Consider the following 17738-nt stretch of genomic DNA (forward strand, 5'->3'; position numbering starts at 1 on the left):
TAAACAGATTTCTTAATGTTTGTAAGATTTCTTCTTTCCCTTCTTTCAACATTTCAGCAAGTATTCCATCTGGTCCTGGTGCTTTGTTGTTCTTTAATTGTGATAGTGCTGCTTCTATTTCATAATTTTCTATTTTTGGTAGTGTTTCTGAGTTTACATTCGTGATTGTTTTCTTGATATATTCCTGAGTGTTGAGTTTGCGTCTTTCTTTGAGGTGTATAGTTCTTTATAAAACCTTTCTACTTCTTCTGATATCTTATCTTTTCTCCTCTCTTCCCGTCCTGTTTCATCCTTTATTGAAATGAGTAGTGGTTTCCCTAAATTTGGTCGCTGCTCAATCACTTTTAAATGTCTTCCATGAAATTCACGATGGCCGCGCGACGGCGACGGTTTCGTCATTTACACGGAAGGCTCGGAATTTTTGAAGTTCTTCCGTTGAAGGCTGGAAGCGGAGTCGTACCTTCTGTCCTAAAGGTACTCAACGGAGCATGTCCATTTGTATATGATGCGTAAAGCGATTTTTGTGCATGTGGATGAGTATAATTGATATCGCGCTTTTGTATGAAATAAATGAATACATAAGATTATTCTGCATGATTTTAAAAGAGGACAGAGAAAGCAACTAAATATAATTATTAAATTACCTAAAAACTTATTCTACCCGAAATGAATTAAATATTAGAATGATATTCAATATAAAATAAGGAAATAAGGATTCCCGAACATCTTACAAAAAAATCTTCATTTTTTGTAACGTAATCATCCCCTAAGATCTTCAGAATTATTTATTTCAGAGCTATTACTTTATCTTTTTACTGCTTTTTTGTACTTCAGCTCTTAAGTGATTTATTTGATGCTCTTTTTACTAATTTGTATCTTCGTGATATAAATATGCCCTTTTTTTTCCTTTTTCTATTTAGTATTCATTTGTTTATGCAGGGCCGGCGATAACGGGCCTGCAAGGGATGCATTGCAGGCGGGCGCCCCTGTTTGGGGGGCGCCAGAATGAGCTTTTTTTCTGCTGGTATTATGTAAAATACTAAAATAGAAAAATTAATTTTACCTTAATTACCCTAATCGTTTTTAATACCATAATCGTTTTTCGTTTTAAATAATACCCTAATATGTGTTTGTTTGTTAGTTTTGAATATCACATAATATATAAAAATATGCAATGCCGCGTAGAATTCTTACCATGTAGTAATATAATTTATTGATCAAAGATATCATATTTCAACTAAACAACTTTGCTCTTAAATGAGAATGCTTTGTTTATATTCTTTAAATTCCTTGCAAGTTGTTAGTTTTGTATCAGCAGTTATGAGAGGAAATGAATGATTTCTAGTAGAATAAACAAGATTGTGATACTGCTTTCTTGCCGCCTGCGCCTGTCTAATTTAAGTATTATATACCTATTAATAGGTATCAAGTTATGTATTAATCCCATAAAATCCCACATACCGGGTGTCCACTTATATTTTCTCCCATTTTAACTGCCTATAACTTCTAAACGACTCAAAATACAAATTTTATTTTAGTAAAAAAAAGTTTTGTTTGAATGGATTGAATTTTTTATATCGCTTTTAAATAAAAAATGGCGGATTTTTGAAAAAAAACGTTGACTTTTTTATTGAAACACCCAGTATATTATTTTGTAAATTGAAATAACAGTCATTTACCAATCCAGCGATATAACGTTTTTTAAAATCGGTTGTGAATGACTGAGCATTTAATTTTTAAAATGAGAGATGTAATGTGGAACTCACATAACATAATATAATATCATCAATTTGTTTAGTTATGTTATTTAGTTATGTGATATCCACGTTGCACCTCTCATTTTAAAAATTAATTACTCAGTCATTTGACAACTGATTTTAAAAACTTTATATCGCTGGATAGGTGAATGACCGTTCTTTAAATTTACAAAAAAAACATACTGGGTGTTCCGATAAAAAAAGCAAACAAAATTTTTGGCAGAAATCCGCCATATTTTTTTCGTAATTGAAAGCGACATAAAAAACTCAATCCATTCTGCCAAAACTTTTACTAAAATAAAACATTTCAACGAAAACCGTATATTTCTATCTTGAGCCGTTTAGACGTTATGAGCAGTTAAAATGGGGGAAAATATAAGAGGACACCCGGTATTTAAAATAAACATTTTACATAAAATTTAGTTTAGAGCTCTTTTATTATGTATTTCATGTGATTATAATACAGAATAGTTTGTCCGTTGTACTCTGCAGTTAAAGAATCTAGCGTTCAATTAATATAAAATTATATCTGTTAAGTACTCAACATTTTATTAATTTAAAAGCCGAAAAAGAAGAAATGACACAAAAAAACAATCTTAGTTCTCTTAACCAATTTCTTAAAAAAGTTAAAGTGAAGTTGTTTTGTCAGATGATGGGTCCAATAATACTTTAACCGAACTTTATTTACCGGGGACATTTGCGGATAGCGGGACACCGATTTAGTCGGTGCCTCGCTGCCCAGAACACATATTTTTAGGACACAAGGCCCATAATCAAGTCATTAATAGTGAGAAAAGCTCTTCTAGCTACCCCTAAAATCAGGTGGTTTAACCACACAAAGTAATACAGAGGATCTTCCATTACCCAGGGCATCCAAGGTAACGTTCAGTATAAAGCCTCCTTATTCGTTATGTACTTCGATGGGGAGGGGTGGTGGTACAGCTTGAGGGTCAGATAGATACGGAGTCAGGTTACGCAGTGTGACCGGTTTGATCTTCGGACATGTGGGTCTCATTGTTCCATTTAAACACACATAATGTTCCCGAGGCTGGATTTGTATGAGTATCTGTGTGTGTATGTGTGTGGGGTGGGGGGGGGGCGCCTGTGCTAGTTTTGCAGGCGTGCTTCGTATACCCTAGCGCCGGCACTGTGTTTATGTTATCTATGTTACATTTTTCCTGAAATCTGTATTACGTTATCGATCCCATCGTGTTTTTGTCTCCAAATATCTTCATTGCGTGGGTTTAAGTATGTTATGGTATACCTCTGCAGTATCGGTAAGAACCAGCGTTACAGTTACTCCTCGAGTCTGTTAATAGATGTTTATTGTACCAGATTTTACGTTTGAAACTCCCTGCTATGTATTATACAGGGTGTTTCATTGGGAAACGGAAATACTTTAATGGTGAATAGAGATCACCGAGCCGGTTCTAGATATAGTACATTTTTTGCCCTACCGACTTTTATAACCGAGTTACAGGGTGTTTTATCGATTTTGCTCATTTCTTTCCTAAGCCATAACTTTAGAACCACCCTGTATATTTTTTTGATATTTGGTACACATATGTCTCATTCAAAACCCAAACGATACAAACCATAAGAAAAACCCAGGTCCGGATTAACAAAAAATTATAAAGTAATTATGACCTTAAAACAATACCCTGTATATTGAAATTTTGAAAGTCTGTTTGCATATTTGAAAAGAGCACAAAAAAGTAAGTTTATTGGTTTGCTTCAATTTTTCGGCTAGACAATTTTATGACTTTCATTTTGAAATTATATTGAATTTTTTAAGAACTTTGATATTAAAAAGCAGATATTATTAACTTTTAGTTATAAATTATTAAAGTTAATGAATAAATACTAATTTTAAAAATAATCAATACTTATTTACCACATTGGAACGACCCAATTACTAATGACAAGGAAAATCCAGGTCCGGATTAAGAAAAAAATATATAAAGTAATTGTGACCTTGAAACAACACCCTGTATATTGAAATTTTGAAAATTTGTTTTTGTGTTGTAAAAGAGAATAAAAAACTGCGTTAAAAGATGCATATAAAATTTTTGCGCAGATAATTTAATTACGGCAATTTTGAAATCATATTGATTAATCGATTCGAAATATTTTAAAACGAGCATGGAAATACATCGAACAAAATGGCGGACATTTTGAGCAACTGGTATAGTTCAAATATTTTTAATTTATGTTTAATTGTTAAATTGTAACGAATTTTTGTTTTATTAGATATAGCAGTTTTTTTAATTCTTTACTTAATCATTAAAATATCCCAATTCTCCCAATTCTAATTTTTAATGATGTGCATATAGCTACAAATCCAGAGAATATATGATGCCAGCGAACTAAATAAGTATTAAGTATTTTTAAAATAAGTATTGATTCATTAACATTAAATTATTATTAAAAGTTAACAATACCTGGTGTTTAATCTCAGAGTTCTTTAGCATTTCAATATAATCTCGAAATTGATGTAATTAAATCAACGGCGAAAAAATTAAAATAAGTCTTTAATCACAGTTTTTCATGCTCTTTTAAAATGCGCAGACAAATTTTTAAAATTTCAATATACAGAGTGTTGGTTCAAGGTCACAATTACTTTGTATTTTTTCTTAATCCGGACCTGGATTTTTCTTGTTATTAGTAATTGGGTCGTTCCAATGTGGTAAATAAGTGTTGATTATTTTTAAAATGAGTATTTATTCATTAACTTTAATAATTTATAACTAAAAGTTAATAATATCTGCTTATTAATGTCAAAGTTCTTAAAAACTTCAATATAATTTCAAAATTAAAGTCATAAAATTGTCTGGCCGAAAAATTAAAGAGAACCATTAAAATTAATTTTTTGTGCTCTTTTCAACTATGCAAACAGATTTTCAAAATTTCAATATACAGGGTGTTGTTTTAAGGTCACAATTACTTTATAATTTTTTGTTAATCTGGATCTGGATTTTTCTTATGGTTAGTATGTCGGTCGTTTGGGTTTTGAATGAGACATATGTGTACCAAATATCAAAAAAATATACAGGGTTGTTCTAAAGTTATGAATTCCATTAGCCAAAATCCTCATTTTATTCGAATAGTAGAAGAATCAAGTGATTGTTTCTAATTCAGATTATTAACAAAAATATTCTTTTGCAGCATCTGAACAATTTGTTGGAGAATTATTTAGAACCATTGAAGAAGGAAACGTTTTTATCAAACGCAGAAATTAACGCCTTATTTGGAAACATCCAAGAAATCGTTACTTTCCAGCGACAGTTTTTGAATAACTTAGAAGAAGCGATAGAACTAGAACATGATTTCCACAGATTTGAATTTAGTAGCCAATTTAAGGTAAGTCAAAGAAAATTTGTGTATCCTCTTCAGCCCCAAGAAAAAAGTTTTTATTATTTTAACAATATTTTCTATTTTCTCTCCTCATTTGTGAAAACAATAAACGAAAATCTATAAAAGCTATAAAAAAATTATTTGACAGACATAATATGACATGTCCAGCATAATGGACATCAGGACTTAGCTTTCATATAATTTAAGTATGAAACTGAAAAAACATTCTGGTTCAGGAGAAATATTTTTCATTTTGTACAAGATAATCTCGCCTTCTTAGTTCATTCAAGAGGTTTAGACAACGCGATAAGAATTTCTATTGCTGACAGAGCATATTGGCAAATGGTCATTACTGTTTTTTCTTACATCTATAGGCGGTAACTGGAAAACTGTAGATCTTTTTACAGGAATTATGGGCACTTCATCTCCAGATGTCTCCGGTTTTCTTGAAATAGACGCACTAGTTTGTCTCTCACTTGCAGGCTTACCACCTATAGCTAGTGACCTTCCAATATACACCTTAAATTTCTGTAAATCCATTTCCTATGATCATTATCGCTATCTTCACTGACGAAAAAATCGTTATCTGTCAAAATAGCCTCCAATGCACTTTCCATCAATATCCTTTTACTGTCTGTAACTAAACTTAAAAAATGTGAGTATGGTAACATGTTTGGCTAACTAAGTCCCAATGTCCAAAATGCTGGACAAAAAGTTTAGAGGACCGCTAACGTGTCCAGTTATAACTATTTTCAAATATATATTTACCACAAATACGTCCAATCATCAAGTAACATACATTAAAAACAATCAATACTTTAAAGTACAGAAAAACACTACAACTTACTGTATTTTTGTGGAACCACCATCATAACTTAAAAAGTTTCACCCCATGTAACAACAAACTACCGAGGTAGGCGCTGTTGTCGAATTTTTCAAATGAGTAAATTTGACTGATAAATAGAAAGTCCAATATGCTGCAATATAGGACGCAGCGATGCCCAACCCGAATAGTCACCGTGTAATAAATTAGTAAACATTGTCCAGCTGGCTGGACCTATGGACTGAGGAGGGTATAAGGTTGAGATAAAAATGTGACAGCAAATTATTTATCATAAAACTTGTTCACTGTAAAACGATTATTATAAATTATGTAAACAGGGTAGCGAAAAAGTATGGCAACATGGTAATTTTTCGGAAACCGCTACAAAGATTTTTATAGATTTTTGTGGGTAACCCGTTGTCCTAGGTGAACGACAAACGCGACAACGCGACACGACGCGACGCGACGCGAAAATATCAAGTAATGGTTGTATTTGTGTATGGCCTAAGTTTTCGGGTTAATCAGTCTACGACAACACGCGACGAAGTGCGAACTTGATTTGTTCGCGACGAGACACGACACAGTGTGACGCCCCATTGCTATTTTCAATTCAAATTATGCTACGCAATAGGTTATTAAATAAATAAAAACTAATAACTATATAGTACCAGTGTTTTTTTCATTAACATACCTTAAAGTCAGTAACAGCCCTTCCTCAATAGAATTTGGTTTTTGAAAATTACTTATTGACTGAGTTATTAATACTGAGTTATTAATACTGAGTTTAACAGCTGCACTGATATAATCGAAAGTGAATAAGCCACAATACTCTTTAAACCAACGTGGATTATTTCATTAATTTCGGATATAAATAATTAAACTCTCCAAATTTACTCGTTCTAAATATATGACATTTGTTGTCTTTCTTTTTCGTTTATGGAATTTTTTAGCTAAGTATTTAAAATATGAATTTTCTAGTAACACTGCCGTATACTTCCCCACACTTAAGAATAAGAATGAATAATTGACATTGTCACGTTTGTCCTGGTTTGAGTGATGGAAAGCGACGCGATGCGACGCTACATAACCCGTTGTCCTAGGTGAACGACAAACGCGACAACGCGACACGACGCGACGCGACGCGAAAATATCAAGTAATGGTTGTATTTGTGTATGGCCTACGTTTTCGGGTTAATCAGTCTACGACAAGACGCGACGAAGTGCGAACTTGATTTGTTCGCGACGAGACACGACACAGTGTGACGCCCCATTGCTTTTTTCAATTCAAATTATGCTACGCAATAACGCAATAGTTTATTAAATAAATAAAAACTAATAATAACTATATAGTACCAGTGTTTTTTCATTAACATACCTTAAAGTCAGTAACAGCCTCTCCTCAATAGAATTTGGTTTTTGAAAATTACTTATTGATAGTTATTGATAGCTCAGTTATTAATACTGAGTTTAACAGCTGCAATTATTTAATCGAAAGTGAATAAGCCACAATACTCTTTAAACCAACGTGGATTATTTCATTAATTTCGGATATAAATGATTAAACTCTCCAAATTTACTCGTTCTAAATATATGACATTTGTTGTCTTTCTTTTTCGTTTATGGAATTTTTTAGCTAAGTATTTAAAATATGAATTTTCTAGTAACACTGCCGTATACTTCCCCACACTTAAGAATAGGAATGAATAATTGACATCGTCACGTTTGTCCTGGTTTGAGTGATGGAAAGCGACGCGATGCGACGCTACATAAGCCACACGTCGCGTGAATTACTGGTCGCATCGCATCGCATCGCGTCGCGTCGTTTTCCGTCGCTCACCTAGGACAACGGGTAAGCCACACGTCGCGTGAATTACTGGTCGCATCGCATCGCAACGCATCGCATCGCGTCGCGTCGTTTTCCGTCGCTCACCTAGGACAACGGGTAAGGGTCTTCTAATGCGCCTAATATTATAGTGGTAATTGCATTGTTTTCAAATCTTCCGTTTGTCTGTAAATGTAATGAACTTTCTTATTTCAAATGGAACACCCTGTATATTTTTGCGTTCTGAAGTCCTTAAGAAATACAGATTATTTTTTATGTTATATTCCCTATACCTAAATGCCATAAATAAGTTCGGAGTTATTGCTACAAAAAAATGTTTTAAACAAATTATTAAAATCAATTTTTTCGGCCAGGGTAGACATTATTTTAGATTATTAGGATCATCGGGAACAAAAAGACCTTTCGTAATTTTCTTCTAAGGTTAATTGTTTCTGAGTTATAAGCAATTTAAAACTGAAAAAAATTGCAAAATGACGATTTTCAAGGCTTAAAACCCTAAGTCAAAAAAATAATTTTTGAAATTACGAAGTACCTAAATTCAAGCTCAAACTTTCTTTTATCAGCTACCTATAAGAATTTTTGGCACGGACGGACGGGCGATCGGGCTGCATTAAAAACTAAAAAACAATGTTTTAAAATGAAAAAAAAGACCAAATTACTTACCGGTAACTGATAAGACAAGGTTTAGGTTTGAATTTAGGCACTTCGTAGTTTCAAAAATAATATTTTTTACTTGTGTTTTTGAACCTTGAAAGTCGTCATTTTTCGATTTTTTTTTTAGTTTTAAATTGTTTATAACTCGGAAACGATTAACTTTAGAGGAAAATTACTAAAGACTTTTTTGTTCCCAATGGTCCCAAAAATTTAAAAAAATGTCTACCCGAGCCGAAAAAATTTTATAATTTTTTCGGCCGATTTTTATAATTTGTTTAAATATTTTTATTATATGTAGCAATAACTCCGAAATTTTGGAATTTAGGTATAGGGAATATAACATAAAAAATAATCAGTATTTCTTAAGTATATTTATATAAATATATACTATTTGAAATAAGAAAGTTCATCAGATTTACAGAAAAACGGAAGATTTGACAACAATGTAATTACCACTATAATATCGGCCGCATAAGAAGATCCTTACCCGCCAAAATCTATTATAATAGTTCTAGCGGTTTTCGATAAATTACCCTGTTGCAATACTTTTTCGCTACCCTGTATATCGAAAGTGTAGGATTTTGGCCAAACCTTTTTCACTGCTGTAATGCATTTAAAAGCCAAATATATAGCACGATCACAATTCATCAAAACTTCTGCATATGAATTGATATTAATAGGATCTTACAAAGTTGTTTCAACATATCCCAGCATCCTCAGAGATCCGGGCTGATACAAATAAATTATCAAACAGACGGGCCGGCCAATGTCTCTTGATATTTCTCACTTGAAGTGGATAGGTAGAAAAGTACCATCTACTTTGATGGCAATAAACTAAGTACGATTAGACAAAACGGTTTTTTGTCTTTCGAGCTGTATGAAATTAGCGAGAGAGGGCAAAGATTTTGCCGAAATCCTACACTACGAAGTGTAAAATCCACAACTTACTTTAATGTTTATTTTAAATTTATTTTTCAGAACGTGCTGTTCTCAATAGCCAGTTCGTTCCTTTACTACGTAAACCACTTTAAACTTTATAGTTCCTTCTGTGCAAGCCACAGTAAAGCTCAAAAAGTTCTACATCCCAGTAAGTATTGCACTTTTTCATATATTTTTTGTTTCATATATTTATTTAAGGTTTTGTTTGTTTAGTGCAAAGTCTCTTTGCATCTTGGTAGTATGTGGTCGGTCTCGTGAAGCTCTAGATAGAGATAATAATATACGGGAGGCAATGTATCCTCTCTGGATTCCAGTTGGTTAGTTCCTTTAATTTTTCGCGACGGGGACCATTCCTGCCAACTATTTGATTTGCCTATTTTTTGAAGTCAATTTCTGGACAGTCTCTATTCTTTTTGGCGTCTAGCTGTATCGATGTTGTGTAAGAGTTCGTCAGCTGTTTCTTAGTCACTACCTTTAAGAACGTGAGCGTAAAGTCTTCTTATGTTTCAGTCTATCCGATCACATATTCTGTATGATGTCCCCTAGAGATGGTTTCCTTTGCAGCGCTGATTACTGCACCCAAAAATCTCGTAATTTTTGCTTGTTGGTGGGACCCAGCTTAAGGTGTGGTCTAGTTGTTCAGAGAACTTCTTTCAGTTCACTTTTCTACGAGTCCAACTAAGGCTGCACCTACATTGGATCCGTATCCGTATTTCTTCGATCCGATCCGACGTCGATCCGACATTGGCCGACATCGGTTTGAAAAACAAACTCAAGGTATTAAAGCGTAGTGCCTTCATTTCAGTGGGAAGCCCGATCGGAATGAAACCAAACACGTTTGATAGGATAAACTACTCAGTCCGACGTCGGCCGATATCGGATCGGATCGGAGAAATACGGATCCAATCTAGGTGCAGCCTAAGTCAAGAATATGATAAATTTATTTTGATTGATATGCCGATGGTGATAAGCAGAGGATGATGTTGAATGTGTGGGAAGTCCGTAAGGATACTTCTTACAGTGTATCTTTTTAGACATAGATCCGGGTTATATTATTGTCTGCATGCAGCTGACTTGAATTTTTTTCTGTATTTGGCATCAAAAACTAGTTGTTTGCTCTTCGGATAATTCGACCACTGCCTGCCTATTTTTATCATTCGTTATATACTTCCACATTTCGCAGTGGCCTTTGAAGTCGCCATGGTAGGATGCTGATGAGTCTTTACCACTTCTGGTTTCCATGTATTGGTTGAGCGTTTATATATATTAACTGCGGTAGTCTCCCCCATTTTGGTGACCACTTCATGTATTTATTTTCTTCGGAAGGAGAAAGCAGGAATCCTATATTGCTGCAAATATTGGTTGCGATGCCGTATGGTTTATGGTAAGAGGCTTCCACCTTAAATCGTATTTTTCCTCTTAAAGCAAGCTGAATTTCGTCTTCAGCATCGATCTCTTGTATGGCTACCACGTCAATGTAATTATCGTGTAGAATTTTCTGCAACATTTTGCTTTGCTTATGCCTTCGATGTTAAGGTAAGAGACTCGGATAAAAAATGTTTCCAGTTCACTAGTCAGTTGGTTCTTAAAAGAACTTTTACTTGTTCTTATCGTATGTTTTCATATAGACTAGATTTTTGTTTTTGATCTGTGATATTAGCAGGACTATATTGGCAGGACTTTGTTTCGCTCGCCTGCCGCCAAATTTTTCTAGTTCATTTAGCGTTAACCAGGGTGTACCGCGTAGAGATGAACTAGCATTATAACCCAGTTTTATAGTGTATTATTTTTAAAACATCATATATTAAAATTTTATTAATTTTCTAGACGAAGGCAATCAGGCCCTTCAAGAGTTTTTGTCGGCTCGAAATCCCAAACAGCAACATTCTTCAACATTAGAATCTTACCTAATTAAACCAATTCAAAGGATACTTAAGTATCCCTTACTTCTTCAACAACTCGGCAACTTGACTGATCCTGATAGTGATGAGCACCAACATTTATTAGGTAAGCAACTTACTATTATATTTGGAAATTGGTTCACAAAAATATGTGGAAAGATTTAAATAGATAGTAGAAAGGCTGTAAAGAACTATAACAATTGTATGAACAACAAAAACCTTCGCCAGCTAACACGAGTGTTAAAAAAATTTAAGGAGAATGTTAGAATGATGAATGACAAAAATATTAGTAGGAATATACAGGGTGAGTTTTTAGTGCGGGATCGGTCAATAACTCCATTATGGTATAAAATATCGAGAAAAGTTATTTAAAAAAAATGTAGGCAATGATACTCTGCACGCTTGGAAAATATGTCCATTTATACAGGGTGATCAGTAACTGCGTGGTATATCAAACATATAATTTTTTAAATGGGACACCCTATATATTTTTTCATATTTATATTCCCCTCATAATTCTTGTTCATATAATATATGGTTTTGCATTACTATACAGAGTATTTAACAAGTTATGACCATTTTTATTTCGAAATCACTGTGAGATTAACACCCTGTATATAAAGAAGTAATTCGTAGACAATAATTTGTTTTATGTAATAAGATAAACAATATACTGTAGTTTTTAAATTAAGTCCAATTCGCATCATTGACGAATATTTGTATACAGGGTGAACTACAAAACCAAATTACGATTTTCTCTATTTTTTTAGATGGATCACCCTATATTTTATTTTTCAACATTATTGTATTTAATATACTCTTTCATTTTTATATAGCATTCCCTATATCTAAAATGATTACTTTCCGAGATATTTTTAGTTTTCTTCAAATTTCGGGAATACATTCAATTTTTCTAGTAGAAATAAGTTAGTATTGAGTGATAATTAAACAAAATTATTTTTATTAGATAAATAACTAACACAAAATATAAACCATAGTAATACGCATTGAATATACCAATAAATGTGATATTAAGAAATTATCATATTTCCCTACTATACAAGAATCGTAAAATTCCTACAAAAAAAAAATTGTATTGTATATAAAAATATAACAAGATTATTTTTATTCAATAAATAACTTACATGAAACATAAATCAAAACAATATACAACTGATGTAACAGTTTTTAAATTTGGTATATCAACAGCATTCTAAGCCAAGAATTTTTTAGTAGAACATTCATTTTTATAAGCACTTTTAAACTACAAAACAAAATTACGCTTTTCTCAATTTTTTTTAATAGATCACCCTATATTTTATTTTTTTGAAATATTGTATTTATGATACTCTTTCATTTTTATATAGCATCTCCTATACCTAAACTTACTAGTTTCTGAGATATTTTTAGTTTTCTTCATTTGCCGGGAATACATTCAATTACATATTCTTATAAATGTAAATAACTTAACAAATAAGTATTATGTAATAATATAACAAATATTTTCATTCAATAAATAACTAACAAAAAAATAATAAACCATAACAAAATTTAATGAATGTACCAATTAATATGATGTTAAGGATATAAGTCTAAAGTAAATGTTGAAAATGACCACTTTCAACGTATATGCAATTTTGTAACCGATATTCAAATGACCGAGCCACATTTCTAACATTTTTGTAAGTCAATATTATTAAAACCTTCTTTTATTCCATTTTTCATATCATCAAGCGTTGTTGGATGCTTCTGGTATACAAGGTTTTTTATATAGCTCCACTTGAAAAAATCAATTTTGGAAGAACTGGAGCACCGTCGTATAAAAACCTCAACCGTCAAAAAATGTGGACCAATCACATAATCTCTAACAATATCACCTTAAACATTTATAGATCACCTAGTTTGAGTGTTAACAAAGTAGGGATTTCTTATTGATGCATATTAATGAAATTTAATATGAAAATTATATTATTAATAACTGCGGGTCACAATCTGCTATTAGGAATGTGTTAGTAAAAATTTCTTGGCTTAGAATGCTGTTGATATAATAATCTAAAAACTATTAAATTAGTTGTATATTGTTTTGATTTATGTTTTGTGTGAGTTGTTTATTAAATAAAAATAATCTTGTAATTTTATTATACACAACATACCTATATTTTTTTTGTAGGAATTGTATGATTCTTGTATATTAGGGAAATATGATAATTCCTTAATATCACATTTATTGATACATTCATTGCATATTGCTATGGTTTATATTTTGTGATAGTGATTTATTGAATAAAAATAATTTTGTTTAATTATCATTCAATACCAACTTATTTCTACTAGAAAAATTGAATGTATTCCCGAAAGTTGAAGAAAACTAAAAATATCTCCGAAAGTAATACGTTTAGATATAGGGAATGCTATATAAAAATGAAAGAGTATAATAAATACAATATTTTTGAAATATAAAATATAGGGTGATCCATTTAAAAAAATAGAGAAAATCGTAATTTGGTTTTGTAGTTCACCCTGTATACAAACATTCGTCAATGATTTCAATTGGACTTAATTTAAAAACTACAGTATATTGTTTATCTTACTACATAAAACAAATTATTGTCTATGAATTACTTCTTTATATACAGGGTGTTAATCTCATAGGGATTTCGAAATAAAAATGGTCATAACTTGTTAAATACTCTGTATAGTAATGCAAAACCCTATATTATATGAACAAGAATTATGAGGGGAATATAAATATGAAAAAATATATAGGGTGTCTCATTTAAAAAATTATATGTTTGATATACCACGCTGTTATTGATCACCCTGTAGAAATGGACATATTTTCCAAGCGTGGAGAATATCATTGCCTACATTTTTTCTAAATAACTTTTTTCGATATTCTATACCGTAATGGAATTATCGACCGATCCCGCACTAAAAACTCACCCTGTATAAACCATGCATGGTAGTAGATGGTTGTAGATATATGGCTTTAGGAGAGCCAGGATTGAGTTGGCTAACAGGTATATTTAATAGAATTATAAAGGTAGGGCAAATGCCAGATGTATGAAGAAGAAGTATTTTAGTACCTGTTTGAAAAAAACGGGAGATATATTACAATTGACAACTAGAGGACCATAGAATTCCTTAGTGTCATCATGAAAATATATAAAAGAGCAACTGATTTTAAGGAAGCATATCAATGAGAAAGGAGTTCCCGGTTACTATATGAAGATTGTGAGAGACATGTATGAAGTAGTAACAACTAATGTTAGGAAAGGTCTGGGGGAAACTGATAAATTTTTTGTGTAAAGGGGCACCAGAGCTCATGCTTAGTCCTTATTTTTATTCACATTAATGTTGGTTCAGATAACAACGAAACTATAGAGTAACATTCCCGATACTAAACGCCTGCGGATGATGTGGCGTTAATAGGAAATACTGAAAAGGATTTAAAACAAAAACTGGAATAGTGGAGAAAAACTTTTGAGGCAAAAAGTTTAAAAATTGGTAAGAAAAAATAAATAATTTACAATGTTGATTTAAAGATGCAGTTCCTGCAAATAAAGTGATATCTTTAGGAGGAGAATGGTTGTTAAAAGTAATACATAGCTTTATGTACCGGTATAGGACCAGTATTGTGGAGTAATGATTAAATAGATGGAACGCATGCAGTAGAAATAGGTTGGGAACGAACGGAGTGGTGTGTTGTATGACAAGAAGATTTGAATAAAACCAAAAGGCAGTTCTATAAAACAGCTGTTATAAGCCTAACTATGATGTACGAAACTAAATGTTGGGTATTTAACTAGTTAAAAATAAAGAGGAACAACGAATATATATGGCAGAAATGATCATAGTCCAGAGAAATAAGGTTTTTGTCGGGACACTTGAGCAGCCAGGTTGCAAATGGATTTTTTGGGTACTATATACCTAATACATTATAAATACAAAAATGTCCGTCACAGTTCGGATCACAAACTTAGTTATTAACAAATAAGAGTCAAAAATGGCAGTTTTTTCGTTTAAATCGCTACAGGTAAAAATAAGGTAATTATGTATATTATTTAAAGTATTCGTATTTTAAAAGATCAGCCAAGGTTTAAAATAGCACTTTTTGAATTTCGGTCCGATAATTTTTTGCTTCGGAAATTGCAATATAAGACTAAAATTTCAAAAATAAAAAATGTGCTATAACTTTTGCGAAAATGGCCTTAAGACTTTCATATTGCAAGAAAAGTTGAGTCAAACATTCCATATAATGCACAAAAAATTTTAAAATGATTCGTCAATTAGTTTAAATTTTATTCAATTTGTTTATCGCAAAGAGCTTTTTTCGTAATGTTATTGTTCAGAAAATAATAATGAGAGCAATTTTGTGGAAACGACATGCAAGAAGAATAGTTATGTTTACAAAGTGTTGAAAAAAATCATTAAAAAGTCGTTTTTATCACTTCGAAAAAGTTTAGTAAAATAGAGTCATATTTGGCTTATAAACGATTTGAATAGCTTTGTTAATTCTAACTATAGAGTAAATCTACTTTAGGATTTCAAAAGCTAGTATTTTTACACTAATTTTCAGAAAAAAACTTTTTGCCTAGGTTAATAACGGTCAAAGTTAACCACTTTTATTATTTAATTCGCAGTTACTTCTATATACATCCATCAAATTCTCCTGTGACAGTGTTAGTTACCATACTACTTCAAAACGGCTTGGTCGATTTTTATGAAATTTTACACGTATATCTTATAGAACGGAGGAGAGGTTTTAATCTATTTTTTATACCCATAATTTATAAGAGGCCCCCTGACATTTTTTTGAAGTTATACTTCTTTACCGGCGATAGAGGGTGAATTTTTATATGTTAAAACCTATCAGCCCGGCGCATGCGCATTATAACTTTGTTCTGATTGGATGTTCAAATGACCTGTCAAAAATTATCCGATATGGCAGCTGTAGGACAGCTGTGGTTTGGAGGTAAAGGTAAAGATAAACAAATGTATAATATATTAGTTTTATTGTTGTGGGGACAGAAACAAAAAAGTTTATAATATTGTAGTGACTTTTAAATAGTTTTTAAAAGCTACAGGTACGTAATAATTGTTAGTGTATCATGGGTATAAACCTACCTATTTGATCTGCCAAAATACATAGTATGTAATACTTTTATTTATATAATTTGATTACCATCAAAATTTCTATCAATATTCACCTAATATATTGTTTTCTTACTCTATGTTTTGTTGTATTTTTTCAATTTTAAATCATTTTAATTCAAAATTAAAATAATTTGATCAATTTTCAAAATATCAAAATATCACAAGTTTAATCCGTTTAGTTAGTCGATCTTCGTAAATAATGACACATAGTGTCCGTGGCTAAGCGTTGAACGCGAATGAATTCCAGTACCAACCCCGCTTATCAGCGCTGGTTCGAGTCCCAATAGAAACTTTCTTTTTTGTTTTTTTTTTAATACATTTTATGATTGTAAGTATATTTATTATATAATTTTATTTTCAGAAAATACGTATTTAGTTAAAAAAATTTTTGACAATTAATGTTCAGACATCATTTGTGGCTTGTTTAATGTGTTTGTGTGTGTTTTATTCTTTTATTATTTTAATTTTTGGCACTGTTCTAATAAAAATGTTTGAGAAGTAGTAAGTATAAATTAGTTTAATATTTAAACAAAATATAAATAAAAAGTATATTAATTTCGTTTAAATCATATAATAGAAGTATAACTTCTTACGTGCGTACAAAGTACACACACATTCTTTTTTTATTTTTTTGGACAAAATTATCTACCTTAATTTTATATGATGTAGAATTAAAAAATATATACAACTCTTAATTTTCACTCTTTTATCACCAACCCCTATTTGTTAATAGCCATCTATATATTTACATCTATAAAATTCTCCTGTCACAGTGTTACAGTGTTAGTTTCCATACTCCTTCGAGACCGCCTGACTGATTTTTATGAAATTATATATGTATATTCGGTAGGTCTTAGAATCGGTCGTAATCTATTTTTCATATCCCTGAGTGATAAGGGGAGTTCCCCCTAACATTTTGTTATGTTAGGTGGGGATGTGTGTACATGACGTACTCTATAAGACTACGAGTACATACTAATTTAAAAAATTATGATCAAAATCCATCAACAAGTTCCGGCGATATTAATCGCAGCATATGTTTGCAGAATCAGTTTCATTTTTTGAGTGCACGTATTTTATTAATTCCCCTCCACCGACCACGAATTAATTCCGTTCGGACGCCATTTTTAAAACTTTATTAACCACTCTGTTGAGGTTGAAATTTACTCAAACTTTTACACATAAACTATATATCTTCAACTTCAAAATAGCTCAAGCTAGGTTGCTTAATTGTTATAAACAAAGTAGCCGTCAATTAAATAAAAAAAATGACTAACCTTGACCGTTATTAACCTAAGCAAAAAGTTTTT

General features: G+C 31.6%; 1 protein-coding gene across 2 annotated transcripts in view; it reads left to right on the plus strand.

Annotated features, from left to right (window-relative positions):
• LOC114326465 (protein still life, isoforms C/SIF type 2) overlaps nucleotides 1-17738 on the plus strand; it is a 684303-nt gene that overhangs the window by 592288 nt on the left and 74277 nt on the right. For both annotated transcript variants that reach the window (XM_050656785.1, XM_028274852.2), the window contains 3 exons: nucleotides 4923-5117; nucleotides 9410-9518; nucleotides 11198-11377. In XM_050656785.1, the coding sequence (XP_050512742.1) occupies nucleotides 4923-5117; nucleotides 9410-9518; nucleotides 11198-11377 (484 nt within the window). The remainder of the gene's footprint in view (nucleotides 1-4922; nucleotides 5118-9409; nucleotides 9519-11197; nucleotides 11378-17738) is intronic.

This window comes from Diabrotica virgifera, chromosome 7 (assembly GCF_917563875.1).
Source record: "Diabrotica virgifera virgifera chromosome 7, PGI_DIABVI_V3a".
NCBI classification, from domain to species: Eukaryota; Metazoa; Arthropoda; class Insecta; order Coleoptera; family Chrysomelidae; genus Diabrotica; species Diabrotica virgifera.